Source organism: Physeter macrocephalus, chromosome 19 (assembly GCF_002837175.3).
Source record: "Physeter macrocephalus isolate SW-GA chromosome 19, ASM283717v5, whole genome shotgun sequence".
Classification (NCBI taxonomy): domain Eukaryota; kingdom Metazoa; phylum Chordata; class Mammalia; order Artiodactyla; family Physeteridae; genus Physeter; species Physeter macrocephalus.
The window spans coordinates 68,995,769-69,011,525 of record NC_041232.1 but is presented as its reverse complement, the minus strand read 5'-3'; the positions used below and the strand labels follow the sequence as shown (position 1 = coordinate 69,011,525).

Genomic DNA, 15,757 nt, shown 5'->3' with positions numbered 1-15,757 from the left:
TATGTCATAGATGACCTGGGATTCCAGAATGGATTTTCAGAAACCAAGGAATGACCTCCTCTCTTTATTGTATGCAATAAATAATGTATTTTTTTTTTTAATTTGAGAGGTAGTCAAACAGGTGAATGCATAAATCTTGTCAACCCTTGGGCAGTTGTAATTTCCATACCAAAATGCATGAGGTTTTACCTGACTATTGCTGTGTTATACATTAAGTATAGTTACCATGGCAACCTTTGCATCACATTATAACATTTAAATATAAGGTGTTGTGTGTCTTCATAGAAAAAGACAATATATTTGGATTTTTGAATGTATGGTGAAATATAATCACTACTAAAATGAATAATTTTGTTCAAGGTCAATTGAATTCTTTAGGAGTTATGCAAATTTCCAACCAAAACTGTGAAATGCATTTATTTTTTGTGATGTCATGGGGGAAGCAAAGTTTTTTTTTACATTGTACTTGAAAAATACCACAGAATGGCCATTCAGTGCCTATAATTGGCCTTGCAAAGAGAAAAACAAAATTGAACTTTATTTGATGTCATTTTTCAGCGGCTAATGTAGTAGTAAGAATTTGAATTTATTTAACATCACATGATTGATCAAATTCTATCAAATATAATGCATTTCTTATTTTTGCGTACCCAGTTGGTTAACTGTGACTAGTTTTGATCTCACGTATAGTTGAATTAACCGTAGCAGTTTGCTCATGCTTGCAAAAGAGCAAAATGAAATGAGCCGTTGATGTAATCCTTGTGGCAGTTCCAGGAAAATGGCCACTTAAGCTGAAATTATAGAGATTGATTGTTGGCCAGTTTTTTATTAAGCATGGAAGAAAACTAGCCATTTCTTCTTGCCAGCGTAGCTCTAGGCCATGAGACTGTCGTCACTGTTTATACAGACTGCCATATTGAACTCTTTTTCAGTTCTTTACCAGTGACTTATCAAAATTCTTATCTCAGTATATACTTTTCATTTGAAGGGGGTGTAGGGGATCTAACTGACATTCACAACTTTTGAGGAATCTTTTAAATAATAATCAGCGGATCATAATATGGGGCCATGAATTGGAGGAAGGAGAGTAACTGTGTGCTGGACTCCAGCTCTGCTGGACATTGTACATATGTTGTTTCATCTGCTCCTGATAACTCTGTGATAGAGCTTTTATTATTCCCTTCTTACAGAGGAGGAAAATATGGTTTAGAGCAATTACATAACCAACTGCCACTCACATTTCTCATATGCCTCTGAGCTAGAGTTTGACCTTTCTGTCCGACCTCAAAGCTCTCCACCTTACCTTAGAAGGTTTGGATTCAACTTCTGACTTGTTACAATTCGCATTATACTTTTAAAGTAGAAATGACAGACGTTGACCAAAGTCCTTAAAAGAAAATCGTTGCTAAAGGATAATTTTAATTATTTGCATTTCTCTCCAGTATAACGGCAGTCTTTTAAGTCCCTGATTACGAAAGTTATCCTTGCCATCTTATCTTTCTAAGTTTCCCGAGTCCTCTTTTGTTGAAGCATAAGACCAAATCAAAATAAACTATAAAGGTATATTCCTGGACCTTCAGGTATCAGGAATAAAGACTGTCCAGAGACTGACCTTCAGTTTTGAGCTTTGAAGTTCAAAAGCGGACAGGTGGAAATACTGTGTTCTTCATTGCCCTTCGGTGCGAGGTATCTTCTGGGTTGCAGAGTAAGTGCCAACAGCAGCAAAATTATCACCCCCTCCTGCTACTATAGTAAGTCAGCAATGGCCCTTCTGTGGTCAAAATGGCAAATTCAGCAGCAGCTATTCGACAGGGATTTGCAAAAACTTCCCCATGGCTGTTAGGAATCTTATTCAGCAGTGTCTTTGAAAAACCCAATTCTGTGCAGAATTAACTATGTAAAAATGACCTCGGTTGTGAATTAAGTTTTTTAAACAAATCTAATTTATAATTTTTCTCACTGTATATTTTGCATTTGGCACTGCAGTCTGTTAGATCCCTCTACATATATCCCGCATTTGTAAGTTTTAGAGTGGTTCAGAATTTTATTTCCGTATTAACAGAATGCCTTGTAAAATTCCTGGCTATAAAGAGTCAGTTCGCTGTACAAAGCCACTATACATTACTTAGGTTTGTGATGAAAGAATGGAATTGCAGCTGTGTGAGTACTAGAATACCCAAACATGAATTAGACTCACAAGCATTTGGCAATAGTTCAGAAAAGGAGCTTAATCTGGTTTCATCTGAGACTGCTTTTCTCTGTTCTCCAACATCCCCCCAAGATGTTGTGTCTGATATCGGATCACAACGTGATGGGAGTGACGCAAAATCAGAGAAAACCCTAAGAAACCAGGGTCACATTTGATTTTCCCCAGAGATTTCCGCCCCCCACCCCGACTTCTTTTTTTTTTTTTTATCTCTCTCCCAGATTCCAACTCTGAAATTCAAGGTCATTCACCTATTAGGTGAATTAATTATAAGCCAAAAAGCAGCATTCGTCGTATGCTGATCTCACTCATATCTATAATTAAGGGTAAATATAATCTTCCTTTTTAGAAATGTACCACCCACCCATTACATTTAAAGTGCTGACTGAAATGAAATAATAGTTCAGCACAAGATGATTTTAGTTTAACAAGAAAAAAGTTGATCATTTAAGCTTGAAGCAGTTAGTTCTATTTTTGATTACCATTCAGTTATAAATCTAATTTGAGAGATATGCTGCTTTTCTGTTACCCAAGTCTAATTCATGGTTTGCATTCTTGGTTGCGTAAGTAAAGTTCGATGGTTGATCAAGGATGTTAAAAAAGCTGCCCACAAAAGCAATGGGGAGCAGGGTTGAGAGTGTGTTAGAAAGATAGTCTGAGACCCAGATCTGATGTGAAACAAAACGTTTCATTGAAAGGGCCCCTTACAGAATGGCTGCATTTGGCATTTGAGTGGCTATGTTGGGACTGGGTCTTTGCTGAAGAATTGATTGCAGAGGGTGGACCCCCAAATGTTTAAATCGAGTTGACAAAGTCAGTATATTTTATTCTTTGGTGAGGGTATTTTAAGTCAAAATGGTTGGTCTTTGGAAGAAAATAAGGAGCGAATAAGGGGAAGAGATCGGTGCATCACGTTGCAGGCAGTTAAACAAAATGCTAAACTCTGGCTTTAAGATTTACAGGTTAGCTCTGCGAGATGCCACATCTTGCTTCCAGTGTTTCCTGGCAGACTAAGGCAGCTCTCTACTGGGACCCAGCATAACCGCAGAGCATGAGCTTGCACAATGTGAAAACCCTAAAACCTTTATAATCCTGTTTAAGGCAAAGTTGCCCATTTTGAAAGTAGACTTTAGCTTTTGCACTTAACTTTTACTAAGTATAAATTTGTCTTCAGATATGTATGTCTATATGTATATATATATATATACATGCGCATATAAATATGTATATATACATGTAGGTAAATTCGTATATAAATGAATGCCATATCTGTTTTGTGCAATATTTAATTTACCTTATTAAATTGAATGGCATTAACTTTTTAAAATTCATAAACTCAGGTTTTCAGCCAGTTGAAAAAATTTTTTTATCTTTCTCATAGCTAAAGAGAGTTAAGTGCGTGATGTAAAGGCCAGACAATAGTAAATGGTCATTGTTCATTTACAAATGTATTCTACAATAGGAACACATATATTTTTATCTTAATTTTCCCTAGGGGGGTGATTAGAGCCTCCCTTAAGTGTGAGGAAATGCTTATTTTTGTATGCTTTAGAAGAATGATTCTATTGTCTGAGTAAAAGAGAAAAAGGAACAAACAGATCTAAAAAGAAAAAAACAGGAATGTGCTTTGTCAAAAAAAAAAAAAAAAGAAAGAAAGATTAGCAGGAGCCACTAAATGTTTGTAAGTGCTATCTGCTCTCAGTCCTGTGTCACTATACGTAGTTCATGTCATGTAAGAGTTGGATGCGTGATTTATTTACAACTGGCCCATGAAATGACTTTCTTTAAAATTAACAGCAATGAGGTCAGCCACAGCCAGTTAGCTATCTAGTTATCATTTTCTATTTTTCACAGCTTTGTTGTGAATGCTGCTCAAACATAGTACAGCAAGCCTGTTTGTTTTTATGTTGACCTATTGAATGCATCTACTTTCTTGGGAGGGAAAACCTTTGCCACCAGGACCAACAAGAATTAAGCAATGGTTAAGCTCATTAAAAAGACAGGCAAGCACTTCGACCTATCCGCTCAGCCCTTTTTGGAATATTTTGTATAATTTTAGAAAAAGAAAATTGCAGAAATAGGGGTAATGTCTAAACTACGGAGTTATCAATAATATCATTTTCAAACTCGTCTTTCCAATGAAATGAAGGCTCATTTGTAGATTTCCAAAATTGTAAAGAGGTTGTGATTTAAATCATTCATGGCTTTATTGATGGAAATTGAAAAGGAAATTTGGACTTAAGTAAACAGACTGTCAGTAAGATTTACTAAGAGCGAAATTTCAGGTTGAGAGTCTAACATTTTTATATGCCACTCCTAAGGTGATAAAGATATCATTTGATGTTACACTGGTGGATTCCGGATTTATAGAGAACTATTATAAAGAGCCCTCTATTTTAGTTTGTCATTGCCTTGCATTTTGTTATCTTGCCTAAATTCGGAAGAGGCAGTAATTGAATATTCGGATGTCAGATTTTTGTCTGGTAAATGATCTGGTGGTATCAGGTATTTGGTAAATATTAAGATATTCGAAATGAGTTGATACTCAAAATGTCCTTCCATCCTAAAATCTCATCCTCGAAGTTTTATTTTAAAGTAAGGTTTATTATGTGTCCCTTGGAAAAGTCTTAAACTGGAAGCAGTGAAGGCAAGCTTGTCAGTAGCTGATTAGTCCTTTATATATTACTCATCCAGCCCTCACAAAAATCCCTCGGAATAGAGAGGTCCTCTTTATGATATTTAGCTATATGGTGGTGGAAAGGGGAGGTTTGAATTTTTGATTTTCCAGCTTATGGGTCATATTTGACCAACTGCTTTCACTAGAAGACATGCCACTTTGTTGAGCTATTTAGGAATCAAAAAGACTGTCTTAATTTAAAACAAGGACCCTTTGTTTTAGTTGGTGACTGCCTTGTGAAATTTTTCAGTTCTCAGCGGGTTAACCAGGGAACAGGGGCAGAGTCATAATTGGCCTATTTAGAGTATTTTGCATGTGAATAGTGTGTTAGTGAAGCATCCCTAAGTCTGTTGTGAGTGACATGGTGATTAGAATTTAGATTAGGGAAAACACATTCTGTACTTTATCAAGGACAGTAATTAGTTCAGTCAGTAAAAGTTGATTACAAGTAACGATAAAGTTAGATTTTTAGCACTTAATCTTAAAATTTCTTTATTAAATAGTAAATTTGTTCTTAATATAAATGGTAGTATCTACACGGGTTTTCTTGCATATCAGGATAATTAAAAGAACAATGTGTTCAGTGCAGAGTATAATCAGGCGATTTATATATTATGGGTAAGTTTCTGTGTAGCTTTTAGAGACTGTGATATTATTATATAATTTTTCGTATGTCATCATTTTCGAAAGTTTAGTGATTTGTCACGCCATGATAATAAGTTAGTGATATTTGGGAAAGTTTTCTAGTGTTCAGGTAAATGTTTCATTTGTGGGGATGTGTTTTAGTTTCTGATAGTCTTCAAGAGGGCATCCTGAAGTCCTTTAATGTGTTCCTGTTAGCTTAGAATGCCTACTATTTCTATAATTTGGGGAGTCCGTGTGAGGATGTGAATTTCCTCCTGGTTCAGTTGGCATTTTCTCTTCTGGGGGTGCTGTGTGAACTCGTGGAGGGTCAGGCAGAGAGGCAGAGCTCCCAGCTGAGACGAGCATCTACACTCTCCCCCAATGTGAGCAGCAGGGGGAAATTGTGTGCGTTCGAAAAATCAGATTCTCCCTGGTTCTTGTTAAGGGAAGGGCATGACTAGTTCCCAGATATGAGCCTATCTCTAGATAAAGAAAATATTAGCCTTGCATAAATGCCCTTTACTCCTAAGGTGAAAACGTTAGTCGTCTTAAAAGATGAAAATCTCATTTGATGAACATCACTGTCTACCTTCCTCTCCAAAGTAAAGAACTAAAAATTCACAAACTTTGGGATAGCTTCTTAAGAGGGCTTTTCTTTCGCTTTCTGTCATGTTGGGTTCTAATTGTTTCAGCTTAGCAGATGCTGTTTCCTTTATTGCATTGGTTTAAGTACTAACAATCAGTTGGGGGGTGGCAAATGTAAAAACTTAACCTTATATGTTTGTTTTTCCTTTTTAACCTTTTAGCAGAGTCTCCTTGGAGGTGACATGGATATGGGCAACCCAGGAACCCTTTCGCCCACCAAACCTGGTTCCCAGTATTATCAGTATTCTAGCAATAACCCCCGAAGGAGGCCTCTTCACAGTAGTGCCCTGGGTAAGGTATTCCTCTGTTTGAATGCCTGAGTAATTATTAGTAGCTTTTTCTTCTTTTTCTTTCTTTCTTAATATCATGCTCTCAAACTATCCTCACCCCACCCCCCACCCCCAAAAAACCATAAAATTGTGCTCAATTGTCGGGCTCATGACTCTCCCACCACCCTACCCCAGTAATACATTGGGTGGGTATGTTAACTTGTAGTAGCAGGAGAACTATTTTGGTGTATGCTTATTTCTTGTTTTCTCTTGGCCGCCCATCTAAGGAACCTCTTTTAAAAACCAGAGCATTAAAAAGTTAAATCTCTTCATTTTTATGAAGGAGGCAGGATTTGATTTCTGCCAGAAGAAAAGATGATAGCGGTACCGACATTTTGCTAAAGTCACGATTTAAGAAAATCTGGTCGAATCTAAATGGCTTCGTGGTATAATCTCTTTTAGTTAGGAGAATGGGTATGCAGGGCACCTCACAGCCTCCTCATTTTCTTTCAGAGGTTCAGACAAAGAAAGTTCGAAAAGTTCCTCCAGGTTTGCCATCTTCAGTAAGTACTGCTTGTTTCTGCTTTGTATATTGTTTATTTTGTTCTGCTTTGTATTGATGCCAAGGAGATAGGAGTAAATGAGGTTCCATCCGCCAGAGCGGTGTGGTTATCTAGAATGTGGCCAAGGTAGAAATGCCCTGCACCTCCAGCCACCTGACCCATGTTGGAGTGATTAATTGCATATCCTGGAAGACGGGGTGGGTGTGTTGATACTCAGCTGGTTAAGCTCTGAAGAGAGCCTTGAAAAGGTGCCTGAAGTTCGAGGAGTTTTACCTGCACAGAGCTTTCAGGAGAATGAGTATTAGTTTCACGTGTTGGTTAAATTCTTTGTCGGTATTATGATGATTTATGGATTTGCATGCGAAAGGAGATTTGTGGAGAGGATTTAGGAAAAATTTACATGGGTTTCAGCCCAGAGTGCAGGGAGAATGTCTCTATTTTCTAGAGAGGGGACTGAATAAAGGCTGCAAAGGTAGCTGCATCAGTAGCCATTTGTGTCTGGAATACCAGGTTGCAACTAGAAGAATCCAGCTGGAACCAAAGGCATTCTGGGTCTTTTTAATACCTGGTGCTATAAGCAGGGGTTGCTGCGGTCTCTCCAGTTGCCAACGTAGCAAAAATTGGTTGTAATCATAGTTAAATACATGATATCTTTATTTTCAAACCATATGTGTATATATATATATTTTTTAAATTCGAGCTCCTAGATAATTTAATTTTGTTTAGAACTGACCTGTTTCTAGAAATTTCCGCCTTATGTAGAATAAAAATATGAGTTTCTCTTTTCTTTCCTTGTCTCCTGCTTACTTTCTCCTTTTTTTGTTCTTCCTTCCTGCCTGTGATATATTTATATATATATATAGTTTTAATTTAATTCTGTGTTCTGTAGGGCACTAGTATTCATTGAAAAGAATGCTAATGAGCCTTATAAGTTCTTGTACTCTGAAATAAAATTATATTTAGATTTTTGAAAATAATATTACCAATCAGTGCTCGCATATTAGTTTTATTTCATTTTTAATAAATTAGAAGAATAATAGGTTTTGCAAATGTGCTGAGATTAGATTAACCCAAACACCTGTGTGTTTGACTTGATTTCAGTTCAGTGCATCCAAAAGGTTATTAAGCGAATGTATCAGAATAAGTCTTATCAGGGAGAAAAAACAAATTTTGTATGCTGATTATCATAGACTCGGTAATGTTGAAGAAGCGTCACAAAATTATCCATAAATATGTAAAAATATTGTGTAAATAAAACTGCCAGTGGTGTATAAAATAGTCGCTTTGGACTACCAATAAGTCATTTAAAAACACACTGAGTGGTTTATTCTTTGAATTTCTGTGTCGTCTTGAAATTGGCTGATATCCCTGCAGGTTTTTATAAGCATATTTTAAGCTTGAAATTTGTGGTAGATTTAAGGTAGATGAAACTTTAGCTTTTAATAGCTTTTATGACAACTTCAGATGATGTAGTCCTCACAGCTGTTTACATTTTAAACATGCCTGAACCTAATACGGACAGTATTAAATACAATAAGTGGACCTTTGAATGTTCTAAAATGATAGAACAGCTCTTTGCTATAAAAGCCATGCAAAACTTAAAGCTATAGTACACTGTTTATGCCTCATATTCAAATAAACTTAGTTTATTTTTTCCAGTGCTAAAATCATGCAGAAATTTGCACAGTTTCTAAGGAGTGCTTTGGTGGGGCAGTAGATATTATCTGTCCATTTAATCATGTCAACAGCAATTTCTCATAATTCATTGTAGATTTTTAAGTATTTCTGTAGAGCTAACTGGCCACTATAGAAAATTTCACTGGTATAGTTTTTTCCTTTTCTGTTAAGACAGTTATGTGTTGCTGATATGTTGTCATACGTTCAGAAGTATAAAAGTATCTTTCCTTCCTTCCCAGTAAATCAGGAATTGGAAATGTAGTTTGTATTATTTAATTTTTGGCTTTTGGTGGTCAGCTTAGGGTTTCCTCTTCTTTGAGAATTTATGTTGGCCGAACGTTTTAATTGTCCTTAAGGAACATTTTGGTATTTTGGTCCATAAGGAACTCTTTTTTGAAAGATAAGGAGGAAAACTCAGTTGAAATGGAAATTTTATCCTTGTTATTTTTTTTGTTTGTTTTGTTTGTTTTAAGCAAGAAGAAGTTACTTTGGTTGATTTTAGAATCCAATCATCTATTTATTGTCATTACTTAAACAAATCTCAGCTCTCTTTTAATAGCAATTTAACTTAGTTTATGTTAGCTTTGTTATATGAATTGGATTGCTTATTACTGATAACAGAATCCACATGCCTTATCACTGCACAGAATATATATTTCAATTTGATCTAAAGAGACGATCTGTATTAGATACTGTAACACTTTTGCCCCAGTAGATCTATATTTTTGTATATTTAGACCTCTGCCATGCTCAGTCCTTCTTTCAAGCTCAAATAATTTTTATCCCATAAGAGATACTTCTAAAACTTACTTCAATATGTATGAATATTTTTATGACAAATAAAAAATTGGGGATAATAAAAGGTTTCTTTTGGAGTGATTATGACTAGATAAAGACATTTATATGTTTCCTTCAATACATATTTACCATGATAAATAGTAATAAATCTGTCACAATCTGTTCTGTCAACTCACTTTTTTTTCTTCTTCTTTTCAAAATGGGCCCTTTCTCTTCCTTAACATAAAGGAAGAACATTTAAATGGTAACATCTGTAATCAGATATTATTTATGGCACGACTAGGGGACAGAGTCTGGACTTCTCTTGCTGCCATTAGGCTGGATCTTTGCAGGAAATTGGGAGAGTGAGGGGCTGGACTGGCCCTGTTTTTGAAAATAACTGCAGCATCTGTGGGAGAGAGAAAACATAAGCCTGGCCCAACATTGTGCCATGGATCTGGCAGGATCCTTGAATGTGTTTGCTCTGTGCGCAGCATCTAGAGACCTCGAGTCACTGTGGAAGCATGACAGTGATAGGGTGGCGGAAGAACCAGCCTGCAGGGTCGCAATGCACAGGCGCAGTGGAGGGAAGGGAGTCTGTCCCCTTGGAGAGCAGAGGCCTGTAGTTAGGGCTGGGGTGATGTTTTTCTAAAGGAAAGGCTGTGTGAAATTGACAACTATCTAATTGCCCACAGGAGCCCTGCTTAGTACTGGGGGAACATATTTGTGCTCTCTCTTCCCATTTTAGTATGTTGCTCTTTTCAGCCACACCTCAATGTCTTATAGCCCTCATCTTTTGATAGGACTTTAACAATACAGCTTTGGTTTTTTTGTTTGTTTTTTTTGTGGATGAGAGGATTTATCTTGCCTATCTAATTTCTTGCATTTGCACAGTGAACTTCTTTGTTCGATTTCTACATGTTGTTTTTTCTTTTTGAAGCCATACATCATCTTGAACTTAATAGCTTTCAACTTTGCTGCTCCGTCCAGCAAATTTCCTATCTTTGTATAGCCTAATTGTCATACGTATTGAATCATGAGTTAGTGCAGAGAAAATTATACCGCGTTAAATCACATTTTTTGACAAAATGTCCATGACTCTTAGAAATTAACGTGGAAGCATTAAAATCTAGAAAGCAAAAAAAAAATTTTTTTTATGTGGTGCCGTTTTAAAATATTTTTTCCAAACACACAGAAAAAACACAGAAACAAAAGACATTGTCTTTCAGAAACTTTAGTGTGCCCACCAATATGTAAACACATGAAATCTTCATCTTCTTATAATTTGGAATGTTTCAAAATGATATACATTTAACCAGAAACTATTAACAACTACAACCATTCTACTTCAGACATTGGTGGAATTTGTCTCCACTTCTAATTCAGCTTTGAAACTTCAGTGACAGTCTCACTAAGATCCTCAGTTAGAATCCCTGAGACTTCAGAATTCTCTAGAAATACGAAGTTTTATCTTTAGAAATAGTGTATGACTTTTCTTATTACAGGCTATCTTTTTTTCAAACTGCACTTTTTAAGAAAGTCTATGTTAAATTGCAGTTGTTTTTTGGTTTGATTTTTGCCTTTAAATTCAGGAAGATGTAACAAGCTTTGTATAAAGTGGTCAGAGATAATTTTGAACACACGAATTTTAAGGAAAACAATTTCAACTATCTTAAAGAATCTAAAATAAGATTTGGACCCTCCAAGAAAATTTGAGATATGAGTTAATCATTAGGTAGACTCGAAAAATAAAAACTCAATGTGTATGAGATACTGGGTTAACCAGTTTTTTTAAGGAAAGAATTTTTAAATAAAATAAAATCTTAAAGTCTGGATGAGACATTTTTTCACAGAAGAGATTTTTAGGAATATCAGGAAAAGTTGGATAACGCTGACAGCATTAACTGTTCTCTGTATTTTCCATTATATAAAAACCTTCATATTTGAAGGTTGCAAACATGATGTTGAGGTTATACCCTCAGCTATTTTTAGAAAAAAAGTTTTTTTTCTCAAATGCTTGAAGAAATCACAAACAATTTAAAAGAGAAGTTGGTAGTTTTTTAAAATCTTATTAGAAGCCCAGAAATTTTATATTATTGAAAAACTCAGTCCTTAAAATACCTAATTTCCCCCATCACTTTTGAAATTGATCTTTAGGAAATCATAATGATGCTTTTTCATGAGAACAAAATTTTAACTTGAGTGATAATACAACTTTTGTTAAAATAAAATTTATGTTGATTCTAAAGTGAACTAGGTGTCAGCCACCTGGGCTCCATCCTGTGTAGAAAAGTCTAGAAGAAGCCAGTTGTGCGATAAGCTATAAAAGGAGGGGCCTCTTCAAAGTTCATCACTAGAGAAGTAGATACTTTGTGAAACAGTTTAACTGTAGGTGTTTACATTAAAATGTTAGGATAGCCCACAATAGTTAACTTTAAAGATAGTGTGCCCATTTTCTAATGAGTGATACTGAAATATGAAGTGTGGATATTAAAATTATGCTTATTTGTCATGAAAATGTATAGGCAGAAAGAAGGTGAAGGATAATGCAATTAAATCATCCCAAATAGGGCAAAAGAATTATTCACAGAATTCGCACAGAATATGTAACGTGACATTGGGGAACACCTTGAAAGTCGAGAAAATATTCATCACAAAGAAAGTATTTATTCTTTTTGTTCAGTTAATACTGAAGTCACTAAACCAAAGGCTTCAGACATTTAGCATGTACCTTAACCAATCTTTTCCTCTTCACTGCAGTTATAGGTTACAGAAGTTAAGGGTTTTTTTTTTTGAATTGCTGGTTATAGGAGAATCTCTATATTTAAGTTTTCATTGGGGGTACTTATTCCATTAAAAATATTTCAAAAAGCATATAAAATTCATACAAATATACAACACCTAATCCATTAGGCGTTCGAATCTCTGAGGAGTTTTCTAAAAGATTTCTATATTTTTTGTTCCAAATTTTGAATAATGAGCGTTCTCTTCTACTATCCTCCCTGTCTTGAAATCCAATTCTGCTCCCCTTAAAGAGGTGTCTTCTGGTGTGTGTATATTTTAAATATAAAGTGAGAAGAAACATAAGGGAGGAGAAAAACTCTTCAGTTAACTGTGGGTGAAAGGTTTGTGTATTTCTGAGCTCTGCTGGGATTATATTTACAAATGAAAAGGATGTATGCCTGAAACACTCCAACAAGACGCAACCACCTAGCTATTTCCACAATGGAGACGCCTTCTCAGCCAGCTTTGTCTGATTATTCTACTAAGCAAGCTCTTCTAAGGTGGTACAAATGATGTCTCCCCTCCCACCCCCATGTGTTCTTTTATTTTTAACCAAGGTTTCAATATTTCACCCGCTAAGATTTCTGTTGAAATTTCGGAACAATAGCATTTAGTGTAAAACTGGACTCATTTGTTGAGAAAGGAGAAATACATTTCAGGGAACTGTTATTTTGAACCTTGTTTTCTCACTTTTACTGAAGAGTACATTTTGGTGTGAAGTCTTGGGCTCCATCTGAGTGGTTTAATTATTAAGAAGCTAAGAAGCTGCTATAAGGCTGCTTTACCTAGAGAGAGAATTATGACAGGCTTGTGAGTGTTTTGAAATTATAAAAACTTGTTCTGCAGCGTCTGGCTTAACTGTGCATTTATTTTGTATTTGTGGAATGATAGAGATGCTTGGCTTGATATTCGGTTGAGTATCATTTTAAACTTTTAATATTTCATCAATTGAAACATGTCTTATTTTCTAACATTGAGAAATTTTCTCATTTTTTCCCCCGATTACTGACAACTCTGCTTTTTCAAGGTGTGCCTTCTTGCTATCAAGCAATTCTAAGTTTTTTCTTTGAAAGTCATGAATCAAAGTCAGATAGAACTTCAAGGATTTTAAATAAAATGCTCTCAGAATGAATACGTAAAGGCATGAAGAGTTTCTTCAAAAATAGCAGTTTTATTTTCTTAAGGCAGGTTAGATTCTATCAGGCTGTTGACAGACACTTGCTGTGTTGTTTTATTTTAATAAATTGCACTGAATTCTTAAACTGAACATAAAGTTGCATTTCAAAGCAATAACGTGAAATTCTCAGCCTTGATCTCAACTGTCCCAGTGTATGTATGTATACACGAACATGCTCATTTTAAAAGGAATGAGAGCTTTTCTAAAATTCGGTGCAAAGTTTGTAATTTTAAATACTCCAGTATTTTATCTCAGAACAGCAGCATGTGAATGATTCCGATTTTTTTTTTTTTTTAGTTACAGCTGTTGCATAGGTGCAGAGCTATTTGAGGAGTTTCCTGCTTTGCTAGAGCTTATACTCCCTCTTCAGAGAAATGAAGGTAGTGCAGAAGATTCTGCATTTTGGAAAATTTCAGGGTTGGAAATAAAGATGCTTTAAGTTTCAAGGAGAAGCATCGATTTGAATTCCGAGAGAATGTGCAAATTCGATTTTGAACAGAACCTTTTAAGGATTCCATTTCCGTGCTTTAGAGGCACCCACTATTGTCTTTCTAGTCTAATTTTGTCATCTGAGGAATTCATCATCAGTATCCTGCTAGGCTTGAAACTTGATCCATAAGCGTTTACTTCTAGAGTAATCAGAGGAGGATCTGTGTGTGGATTAAATTTCACTCAATTTATTTTGAGTGTTCAGTACAACAGAAGAATAGGGACTTTTTTTTATGCAGCCCCCTTCGTAGCCAAGTATAAAGCAAATTTTTTGGTGTGTTGCCCTCTGTCAATTGTTTTCAGCCATGGTGATGAAAAAGCATTTCCTTTGTGAAACATGGACTCCTATTAGAAAGACTTAACATTTTCCCAGAAAAATTAGCCTTGTGGTACCTGCCTTACATGCACGTACAAAACCTGTCACTGTCACCACTTGCTGTTCCCGTCGAGGGATTTTAGAAAAATGCTGTTTTGGAACAATTATTTTGATATCATCTGAGACAGAGTTTCTAACTCTCTCCCACGGCCTCCTCCCTCCCAGCCCATATCATTCTAAATATGCCCCCTGGATTATACTTATAATAATATTGTAATGGCTTTCATTCTACCAATTGGCACAGTTTATCATTGTGTCATTAGCTGCTGTGAGAAGGCAGTTTCAAGTAGGTGGCTGATTCTTAGCGGTCATGTTTCCAGGTAACCCTGTTTGGGGAATTCGGCTGTTTCACAGGTGCTCAGGTATATAAGCCCAGGGTACAATAATATTTTCTCGCTTGCTCATTATGAAACGAATTTGAAGTACAAAATAATTCAGTAATAAGTGGAGTATAAAAATTGGGGCTTTCTGGCAGGAAGGTCTGATAGCTTGAGATGTTAGCAGAGGAGATAAAAATAAAATTTGTCTAAGGATGCAGCAGTACTTAATTCATGTCTCATTTCTCCTGGAACTGAGATTTTAAAAGAATATTCATGGCCTGGTGATGAAGACTTGTTGAATCAGTTTGAATGTTTTCAACCATGAAGCTAAATAGGAAAATAAACCTATTTCTGTAACTGTTGCAGTATTTGAAAGTATTGTCATGTAATAAAAAGGTACACGTTCTGCCACTTACGTCATGCTTAATAGTAAGGCATATGCTTCGTGAGTGAAATTTCAGTACCAAAACCTATGGGTTCCTCATAGAGTACCTTTATGTGAATTTTATTTTTAAACGTATACAAGATGTTGCCAAATATAATCTGTAGCTTAGTCGATAGTGCTAGGCAGAAGAAAACAGAATTAAGCATATTTATTATGGGCAGATATAGTTGGAATTACAAAATTCAAACCCCAATAAGTAATTATTTTACAAACAATGCTATTTCGTTTTCCCTTTCATAAATTACATCAACAGTCTAGCTGTTAAGCGGAACCCTGTAATAAACTGGGAGCACCCAGGTGGGTGGGGAAAAAAAGCATTTTTAGAAGTTTTCATTCATTCATTCATTCATTCATTCACTTCTTTCTTCATTTATACTTATTCAAAGCATATTTTTCAACTAAACTAAAAGCCAGACATGCCACGTATCACTGAACAATTCAATGTAGTGTCACTCACATCCCAATTTGGGGAATGGCCTTAGCATTTTAAAGAGTAGGTCTGGCCTTTGGAGCAAGTTGTACATTCAAAAAAATAAAATCACACCCAGTATAACACAAGGACGTTTCGTCCTTTAGTTTTTTTATGGAGATGCTGAATCCCCCTACTCACTTGTAACCACCCTGAAGAGAGTAAAGGTCTTTCTTGGTTGTTTTTTTTTTTTTTTTTTTTTTCGGTACGCGGGCCTCTCACTGCCGTGGCCTCTCCCGTTGCGGAGCACAGGCTCCGG

At 35.8% G+C, this 15,757-nt stretch overlaps 1 protein-coding gene across 21 annotated transcripts in view; it reads left to right on the top strand.

The window, feature by feature from the left end:
- The window catches only part of TCF4 (transcription factor 4), a 363,640-nt gene that overhangs the window by 229,246 nt on the left and 118,637 nt on the right, over nucleotides 1-15,757 (top strand). For 15 of the 21 annotated variants that reach the window (XM_007124266.4, XM_007124275.4, XM_007124267.4 and 12 more), the window contains 2 exons: nucleotides 6,314-6,443; nucleotides 6,935-6,984. The exons of 3 other annotated variants lie outside the window; for them this stretch is intronic. In XM_007124266.4, the coding sequence (XP_007124328.1) occupies nucleotides 6,314-6,443; nucleotides 6,935-6,984 (180 nt within the window). The remainder of the gene's footprint in view (nucleotides 1-6,313; nucleotides 6,444-6,934; nucleotides 6,985-15,757) is intronic. 3 more of the 21 variants (XM_024132221.3, XM_024132213.3, XM_024132210.3) reach the window with 1 other exon arrangement.